This window comes from Sciurus carolinensis, chromosome 17 (genome assembly GCF_902686445.1).
Source record: "Sciurus carolinensis chromosome 17, mSciCar1.2, whole genome shotgun sequence".
Taxonomy (NCBI): Eukaryota; Metazoa; Chordata; class Mammalia; order Rodentia; family Sciuridae; genus Sciurus; species Sciurus carolinensis.
This window is the reverse complement of record NC_062229.1, coordinates 3,665,501-3,675,502: the sequence shown is the minus strand read 5'-3', so window position 1 is coordinate 3,675,502 and position 10,002 is coordinate 3,665,501. Positions and strand designations below refer to the sequence as shown.

At 49.2% G+C, this 10,002-nt stretch overlaps 1 protein-coding gene across 3 annotated transcripts in view; it reads left to right on the top strand.

The window, feature by feature from the left end:
* Positions 1-9,582, top strand: part of Acer1 (alkaline ceramidase 1) — a 23,149-nt gene extending 13,567 nt beyond the window's left edge. For 2 of the 3 annotated variants that reach the window (XM_047532474.1, XM_047532473.1), the window contains exons 2-6: positions 3,844-3,958; positions 4,042-4,183; positions 4,904-5,041; positions 8,055-8,192; positions 8,423-9,582. In XM_047532474.1, coding sequence (XP_047388430.1) covers positions 3,844-3,958; positions 4,042-4,183; positions 4,904-5,041; positions 8,055-8,192; positions 8,423-8,591 — 702 coding nt within the window. In that variant the 3' untranslated portion in view covers positions 8,592-9,582. Of the gene's footprint in view, positions 1-1,521; positions 1,665-3,843; positions 3,959-4,041; positions 4,184-4,903; positions 5,042-8,054; positions 8,193-8,422 lie in introns of all 3 variants that reach the window. The other variant, XM_047532472.1, reaches the window with a different exon arrangement.
* The last annotated feature ends 420 nt before the right edge of the window (positions 9,583-10,002 follow it).

The window sequence follows — 10,002 nt, the reverse complement described above, 5'->3', positions numbered from 1 at the left end:
GGCGTCAAAGTCCTGCATCAGCAGATGGGGGCCTGGAGCCATTGATTGTTGAAAATCTGCTGCGAATGTCTGATGACCTTAACTTTACTTGTAGCTAGTGACACCTGGGCTGTTTGGGTCAACAGCAGGGAGGGTAGGTGGCATTGTGTGTATTTCACAGGTCGGAGGTGGAGGTGAGTGTATTTGTTACCTTTTGAAGGCATCACCTACCTAGTGAACAAGGTAGCAGGGATCCAGTCCCTCAGAAGGGGCAAGACCTTCTTAGGGGTTCCTCAAGGTCACAGTTGCTTTCATGATCTTATGAAGATGTCATTTGCCTTTTTTGCTCCAGTTCTCTTATGCAGGCCCAATGGAATATTCCAGAGGCTACATGATGCATAATGACACCGTCCTCTCTAGTAGCCCAGGGAGTGTAGGCTTACGCAGTCCTGTATTTTAAAAAATTTTCTTGATTTCAGGTTCTAATATGGCAAATCTTGATTGATGGAATTCATATAAATAAACTCTCTTGGAGCTTTTTCTTTATATTTAAAAATATAAAAGGGTCTTGAGACCCACAAGTTTGAGAACTGCTGTCCTACCTTGCTTTCTCACGGTTGCAAAATAGCTGCCACATCTTAAACATTGCAACACTGTGCACAAGTTCTCTTGATGGTGCAGATTTTAATAAAGAGAACTGTCCCATAAGTCCCCCACCAGACCTTCCTTCAAGACTCTTTGGCCAGAATTTTATTACACATCTATTCCTTAATCAATCCTTCACAGTGAGGGATGATTCATGCCTTGGGGCTAAGATCTGTCCCCCTAAAGTCCATGTCCTCCTGGTGGTTGAGCAAAATTTGAGCTTATTCAATAAAAAAAGAAATGGGAATGCATATATATACAACATAGGTTAAATTGTTGTGGCAAAGATAAAATAGTGGTTTAATAAAGATAGGAGTATATGGGTATATTTCTCCCTCTCTTTTTTGGGGGGGTACCAGGGATTGAACCCAGGGGCATTCGACTACTGAGTTACAACCCATCTTTTCATTTTTTTATCTTGACACCGTGTCTCTTCAAGTTGTTCAAGGTCTCACTAAGATGCTAAGGCTGGTCTTGAACTTGCGATGTTCCTGCCTCAGCCTGCAGAGAGTTGCCGGGATTACAAGCATGTGATGCCATGCCCGGCTGTTTCTCTTGTGTCTAATTATAAGCTTTCAGGACTGGTGTGAAAATCCCTGGTGCCAGGGACCCAGGGATAACCCTATAATTACTTTGCCATCTCTAGGCCATTGCCCTCATATGCTTGGCCCAAGAAGTCCCCTGTCACACCTGCATTCCAGTAGAAAGCAGGTAAAGACAGGTCATATGCTTTCACTTTACCTGGAACCACAATTGTGCTCACAGCTCACATCTCATTGACTAGAACTCAGTCACATGGCCATGTGTAGCTGCAAGGGAGTCTGGGAAAGAATTCTGCTCTCATAGAAGGGAGGGGAGAATCAGCTCAACTTACTCTGATTGCTTTTTCCTCCCCAGGTATGGGGTTTGTCTCTGCAGAATGACGAGTCCTCCCAACACTGAACCAAATCAGCTTGGTTAGTGAGGAAAGAGGGAGGTGGATGGCGGAACTGCTGGATCCCACCCTCTGTCCTAACTGCTGCATTCTTGGTGCTCTTATTGTTAGTTACTACTCTGACTTATTATTATTTGTTTTAGTTGTAGATGAACACAATACTTTTATCTATTTTTATGCGGCACTGGGGGGTTGAACCCAGTGCCTCACACATGCTAGGCAAGTGCTCTGCCACTGAGCCACAACCCCAGCCTCTCTGACTTAGTTTTTATTCATTCAAACATCAGTTGGAAGATGTGCAGCAGTTTCCACTGCTCTGGTGAATAGAACTCTAATCCATCTTGTAAGAAACTCACACGTTCTTGGGCTCTGGTCTCAAATTCTGGATTTTTCACTTGCTAGTCTGGTGATGGGGCTAGACCATTAGATCACTCTGAGAATCAGAATCTTCCCTAAAATGCTGTTTTGAGGACTAGAAGAAAATTCTGGAAATATTAAACTTCCTGGGACCTGAAACATAGCGGCTGTCTAAATATAGGGAGATGGGTTATTAAGCCACAGCTAACCTTATCAAACAGAAAACTATGCCCTCCTGGGGCTCTGAACAGGTGCGGTCATATTTTCTGGTGTCTCTTTTTCCTCCTCTTCTGGCAGGAAGCTTTTTCTGGCTATCTTGAGCCACCGTGATCTTTCCTTTTTGTCTCAGCTAGCTAATACTGTATAACAAATTATCCTCAAATTTGATGACCTGAAACAAGGACAACTTTGATTATACTCATGAATCCATCTATTGTCTGGGTTGGGCTCAGCAGAGCCAGCTTATCTCTGTTCTACTTGGCATCAGCTGGAAGGCTTGGCGGTGGCCAGAATCATCTGAAGGTTCATTGAATTGTGCTGCAACTGAACTGGGGAGAATCAAACGTCTGGGATTGGAGCAGATGTTCTTGGCATTTCTCTCTATCCTGTGTGGTCTCTCAAATTAGTGGCTTCAAGGGTAGCTGAGCTTCTTGCTTGGTGGCCAGGGCCCCACAGTTTGGTGCTCCAAGGTAAAGAGGGTCAGGTGGAAGCCACAGCTCCTTTTATGATCTAACCTCAGAAAATGCACAGCGTCACCTCTGCTTCACACTGTCAGGAGGCAGTCACTAGGGCACTGCGTCGTCTTACTTGGTTTCTGTGAGGTCAAAGGTAACATATGACCACACGTCAACATTTCAGTCCACGGGAAGGGGAGACCCACACAGGGCAAGCCTTAAGTGGCTTCTTAAGGACTGACCAGGAAGCAGAGATGTTGTTGATGTCCTTATCCCAGAAGCCAGACTGGGTCGCCAGGTCACAGAGAGTTGTGAAGCAGGTGGAAGCTGCGTGCTCAGCTAAAACCTGGGAGATCCTACGATGGTCCCTCATATCCATGGGACTGGTTTCAGGAACGCCCATAGGTAATGAAACTCACCGATGCTCAAGACCCTTATATTACATGGCGCTATTATTTGCATAGAACTTACGCAATCCTCCTGTAGATTTGAAATCATCTCCAGATGGCTTATGACACCTAATACAATGTAAATGATGTGGACATAGTACTTGTGTTATTTTTTTTTTAATTTTTTAAAAATTTATTTTTAATTGTACACAAATGGGATACATACTGTTTCTCTGTTTGTACATGAAGTAGAGGCATACCATTTGTGTAGTCATACATTTACATAGGATGATAGTGTTTGATTCTTACATTGTGTTATTGATGGACAAATGACCAGAAAAATGTCCATACATGGTCAGTACAAAAGCGATTTTCTTTTCCTGAGTATTTTCATTCTGAAGTTGGTTCAATCCACAGTTACAGAATCTGTGGATACAGAGTTTCTCAGAATATATATAGAAGGTCAGTATATAGTCTTTGCCACACTCTGAGTGAATGAAGAAACCCCTAGAATAATGGATGGAGTAACAGATTTACTGACAAACGATGGATTGTTCACATCAGTTGAGGACCAGGTGTGTGGCTCATGGTAGAGTCTTTGCCTAGCATGCATGGGCCCTTGGTTCCATCCCTAGAACAGAGAGAGAGAGAGAGAGAGAGAGAGAGAGAGAGAGGAGGAAGGAAGGAAGGGAGGGAGGGAGGGAAAGGTTAGCTGGAGGGGTGGTGAGTGATTGACAAGGCCTGGGCTGATGAATTGCCTGCAAGGTGGCAGGTGATCCATCATTTGATGACTGCAGGTTTGGGCTGGGGGTGGCCCTCCCCTGCCTCCCCGTCTGACGCGCCCCCTCCTGCGTCTCTGTTCCAGTTCAGCAATGTCTCCTTCCTGGTCTTTGGGCCCCTCATGATGTTCCTCATGCACCCCTATGCCCAGAAGCGCTCCCGCTGCATCTATGGTACCTTGGTCCTCTTCATGGTCATCGGTAGGTGTGGCTCTGTGACTGAGGGGAGGTGGGCGTGGGCACGGGTCACCCCCTGAACACCTCCCCTTGCTCTGCCACCCTAGGCCTGTTCTCCATGTACTTCCACATGACGCTCAGCTTCCTGGGCCAGCTGCTGGATGAGATCGCCATTCTGTGGCTACTGGCCAGTAGCTACAGCATCTGGATGCCCCGCTGCTACTTCCCCACCTTCCTTGCGGGGAACAGGTGGGCAGGGCGGTCTGTCTGGACAGGGTGGGGCTTGAAGCCTCAGTGGATCCTGTGTGAGCCCCCCCGCCCCCCACCCTGGATCTTGCCCCTGAGCCCTTTTGGAATCCCTGGATGGACCCCTGGGCTTCTCCCCACTTGCCTCACTTACCTGGACTTCCAGCTCCCTCTCCCCTGATCCCACCTGGATAGCCTGGGACCTTCTCCAAACTCTATTTGAGTCACCTGGGGAGTTCCAGGACCCCGTGCCTAAGCTTCCCTGGGCCCCAGGGACCCCTCCCCTCAGTCTGTCACCTGGGGTCCTTGGACTCCAGGACTTGACTGATTCCATCCCCACCTAGGCCCCTCCAAACCTGTCCTAATCCTGTTGACCCACCTGAGGCTTCTAGCACCCCTCTCTCTCACCACCCCAGACGCCCCTGTCACAGTCCCTCCAGGGACCCTGAGATCTCTTATCGGACCTCTCCTTAATTCGCCAGGGCTCATGGAGCCTTCCTCTGTGCCTACCAGGGTTCTCTTGAGTCCCTTGTTGAACTCACTGGCTCCTGGACACTTTCCTGGATCTCCAAGACCCTCTCTTCCTCCTACACAGCCCTTCTTGGGCCCAGCTGGGCTCCCCAGACCCCTTCCCTTTCCTGACGCACTTTGGCCACCACAAGATGACCTTGCCTGACCCTCCAGGGCCTCCACTGGCCTGCAGCTGAACCCCTCTCCCTCCAGGTCCCAGTTCACCTGCCTGGTCATCGCCACCACCATGATCAGCACCTTCCTGTCCTTCCTGAAGCCCACGGTCAACGCGTACGCCCTCAACAGCATCGCCATACACATTCTGTACATCGTGTACCGGGAGTACCGGAAGTAAGTGGAGGCCGCAGGCGCTAGTGTCCCCCGAGTCACCCCCGAGAACCCGTGTGCTCCAGGCACTGACTCCTTGACTCCAGGCCCTGGAGGGCATGCTCCTTCCCCAAGATGACCCACCAGCAAGCGGCACACACCTAAGTCTGTCCGACTGCAGAGTTTGTCCTTTTTACATCGAACCCCTAAACATGCCTAGGAGAGGAGAGAACAGCCCGCAGACCTCCACACCCATTAACCAGCCCCAGCAACCACTGACATTTTGCTGATGTGTGTTACATTATTTCCCCCAAATTTCATCTCTAAATTTTTTAGGATTTAACTCCTTTGATAATTATTGTTTTTAACCCACACTGGGTCTTAGAAGGAGAGAGAGATGGTTCTCAAATGGGGTCATTTGTAGAAAACTGAATAAAAGTTATTTCCAAAAGAGAAGGCAGAGTATAGGAAAATCACCAGGAGTGGTTTAGAATCTCTGTGCTGATAAGCGAGGGATTCCACGACCATCCGGAGACCTGGGGCAAGGGGTAATGGGAGAGGAGGAAGAAGGAAGAGGCTGCAGGATCTCCACAGGAGCAACCCCAGGAGAGAGTGTGCTTGCCAGGAACTCAGTTGCTGGTTGCAGCCAGCCTGAGGCAACCCTGTTAGAAGAAGTAAATCTTATAACAGTACCTTCCTTTTTTCCTTTGATTTCCTGCCCCTGCCAGGGCTCCATGTTGGCCAACCCAACTGGAAGCCTTTAGTTAATCCAGGTAGAAACCATTGGCTAAGCCAAGTAGAAACCACTGGCCAATCTAAGTAGAAACCATTGGCCAAGCCATCTGGAAGACTTTGGTCTAGCCAACTGGAAACTATTAGTTGACTCAACTGAAAGTTCAAGGACAGGGAGCCTATGAGTTTGGTCTGCACAGGTTGGCATCCCAACACCCCTCCCCAGATGCACAGAGATAGATGGAGAAGGAAGGGGCAGTCTCGAAAGACAGATGGGCGGTATGGTACACTCACTTCCTACCAAGTTAATGGTGCTTTCTCAAGACATCACCTAACACTCAGTGTGTGTGGACATGGCCTCAGTTTCTGAGAGGTGCCCAGTTGTGTTTAAATCAAGATCTAGCCATGGTCTTTCAGGTGCCCTTTATTTCCTAAGTCTCTTCTTCCATCCACTTTCTTCATGCTTCTGAATTTTTTTTTTTTTTTTTAGGGAATTATTTGTCTGTAGCACAATTTATGTTCCAAATTTGGCCAGCCTCTTCCTCTAGCATTTTTAAGTGTTCTCTTATCTTGTATTTCCTGCAAATTAATAGTTAACTCTAGGTCCGTTCTTTCTTTGTTTTTGCCAGAATATTTTGCAGTGACACTGGGTGGTTCCTGTTCCATCCCCAGATCCTGCAGTGAGTGGCCATCCCCCATGGAGGGCTAGGGCTGACTAGGGGATTCGGATAGTTTCACCAGGTCCTTCATCATATGCTTCTCCACCAACTTTCACCACCCAGTTTCAGCAGCTTGACACAAGTCACCTGGGGCCACGACCTCGCTAGAGGCTGTGAAAGGGTGTCTTGCACATTCTGTTGTCCTTTCTGCCTCCATTACCTGGAGTTCATCCATCCAGAAGGTCTGTCACAAATCAACCTCGAAATCCAGTTTGAACAAGATGTATAGATAATTGTTTTTCCTTTTATCTATCAACTTCTAGAGTAATGAATTGGTGCCCTGGGCATCTCTAGTAAAGACCCATGAAGCAGGTTTCTTTTCATTATGAACACACAGGTTTTTATACCTCCGACGTGTTGTAATGCATGGCAGACATTAGGCTGTTTTTAAAAACTTTTAAATTTTTAAATAATGACATATCTACGGAAAGTTGTCCATATAGCATGGAATTATCATGTACCCTTCCTCAGTTTCCCCCAGAGGAAACATCTTATGCAACTGAAGTACAACTCAAAAGGAAGAAATTGATGTTGATACAATGCCATTAACTAGACGGCAGGGTTTATTCTGATCTCTCCAGTTCTTACTCACAATGCACTTTGATGTTCAAGCTGCTCAGTTCTAGGTGAGTGAACACAGTCGAAGCTTTTAACCAAAAGGAGCTGCCATCTCATTCATCCTGGTTACTCTCTTTAACAAGGACCCTGGGGTAGCTCTCTGCTCCTGACTTGTCATGGCCTCCAGAGACTGTACCCCCCACCCCAGACACACGCTCACTGTGACACACACAAGACACACTTCTACAATACACAGACACATGTCTTCATGCACTGACCCACAGGGACACACACTTATAACCCCAAATACACAAGCATAGAAGGACTTGCTACTTACAAATACAGATTACGCACTCAGACAAACTTGGTTTAGATCCCAGCCCTGCCAGGTAAGCATGGGCGGGACATGACATTGTCACCCGTACCTCAGATTACTCAGGTACAAAGGTGTTGTGAGGACTGGGTTAGCACCTGCACCTGGGGTCCTGTCACTTCTCAGCGAGTATTGGCTACACGGGCAAACTAGGCAGCTTTCTGCTCCTGGAACAAACACCCAAGATGAATCGGCCTACAGAGGAGGGCGTGTTGGCTCATGGCGGTGGAGGTCTCAGCCACCATCAGTTGGCCCTGCTGGTTTGGGGTCTGTGGTGAGTCTGCACGTCACGGCAGGAGCACTTGGAGTGGCAACAGGCCACTCTCCTCATGGCCGGAAGGCAAAGACGAGAGGAGGAGACCAGGGTCCCATGATCCCCGCAAGGGCATGCTACCAATGAGCACACTTCCTCCCACTGGGCCCTGCCTCTCAGAGGTTCTGCTCCTCCCAACAGGACCAAGCTGGGACCAAGCCTCTGACACATAGGTCTTTGGGGAATATTGCAGATCCAAAGTAGAGCAAACACCAACTTGAACCCTTAACCCCTACTCCTCTCCTCTTCCCAGCCTCAGCCTCATCTGGGATGGAGGAATTTCCCATCAGCCCTTTGGCTCCGCCCTCTGAGCCCAGCCTGGCCTCCCTTCCTCCCCTCCAGGACCAGCAATAAGGAGCTTCGACACCTGATCGAGATGTCTGTGGTTTTGTGGGCCTCTGCCCTGACGAGCTGGATCAGCGATCGCTTCTTCTGCAGTTTCTGGCAGCGGATTCATTTCTCCTACCTACACAGCATCTGGTGAGCACTTGCCCTGGGACCTGGGACCCCACAATTAGAGTCACAATGCCAGAGCTTAGAACAAGGAGCCCGGGGAAAATGGGTGGGGAGCAGAGTGGTGGAGGAGATCCAGATCCTGGGGCTCAGGAGTGGGGGACTGGACCCTGAGGCCCCTTGGGAAAGTCAGATCCATGAGGCGGAGGCAGGACGGAGCACCTTGTACCCTCAGCACCTTCTCCCTGCATCCACAGGCACGTGCTCATCAGCGTCACCTTCCCTTATGGCATGGTCACCATGGCCTTGGTGGATGCCAACTACGAGATGCCAGGCCAAACCCTCAAAGTCCGATACTGGCCGCAGGACACTTGGCCCGTGGGGCTGCCCTATGTAGAAGTCCAGGGCGATGACAAGAGCTGCTGAGGCTGTGGCCACCTGTGGAGTCACCTGGATCTGAGGGCAGAGGCCTGGATCTGGCCCAGCCTGAGGGACACTCGTGGTTCCTCTCCTTCCCCTTGCCCAGGCCCCTTGTCCTGCACTTCTCTGTCCCGAGGCAGGGGGTGAACTTCCTGGTGCCCTGAGTAGCAGTCTGCTGACCTGGGGGGATTGCTGCCTGGCATCTCTCCCTGCCGTGATCTGCCCCGGCCTCTTTCACTTCCTCCTCTGTGTCCACAGATGTCACATGATCTGGTGGGGTTGGATCACCAGAGGCTGGGATGATAGGGTCATGTGGCACCTGCTTGGCATGACCCCAGGCTGAAGCTTGCTGTCTGACATATTGAATGCATTGGTGATTTGGTTCTGCTTTGTGACAACAATGTCCTGGGTACTTGGGAGCATCCCAGAGAGCATACATGACCTTCAGGTACCCAATCCATTTTTTTTTTTTGGTGCTGGGGATTGAACCCAGGGGTTCTTTACCACTGAGCCACATCCCCAGCCCAGTTTATTTTTAACTTTGAGACAGGGTCTCACTGAGTTGCTTAGGGTCTCACTAAGTTGCTGAGGCTGGCATTGAACTTGCCATCCTCCTGCCTCAGCCTCCCCCAAGTGGCTGGGATTTGATGGGTACACCACTGTGCCCAACCCAGACACCCAATCCTACACCCACAGGCACATGCAGAGATCTCACAGACCCCATCCCCCCCACATGCCCTTGAACTGATGGGGAGCAAGTCATGAGTGGCTAACAGCTGAGGGATACGGAGGCCCACATGACAATCTGAGTGCTGGGGAGCATGGGACATGAGAGAGGAGCTGGGCAGCTCATGGAGCCATGGTGGGGTGGTGCTCGGAGGATGCTTTTCATGGTGGTTAAGAGCCTAGGGCCTTGGGCTGGGGCTGGGGCTCAGTGGTAGAGCACTGGCCTAGCATGTGTGAGGCACTGGGTTTGATTCTCAGCACTGCATATAAATAAAAAAAAAAAAAAAAAAAACCCTAGGGCCTGGGGCCACACAGACTAACCTTGAATTCCATGTCTATCTGTATAATCTTCAGGATGTGATTTATCCTACTTTTGAAGTTCAAGCCTCTTGTCCATAAATAGTGTTTCTTCCTTCATAGGGTTTCTGTGTGAATAAAACAAGTTGATGTATGTATAGAGTCTTGCAAATGCCCATCCATCACCCATCCTTTTTTCCATCCATCCATCCGTCCATCCTTCCATCCATTCATCCCTTCATCCATCCACCCACCCATTCATCCATCCATCTGTCCATCCTTCCATCCATCCAATTTAGCCACCTTGTTTGTCTACTCATTAATCCGTCCAAATTATCCAGTTATCCTCCCACATGTTTTCCTCCTATTCATTCCTTCCCTTCAACAAATGTAC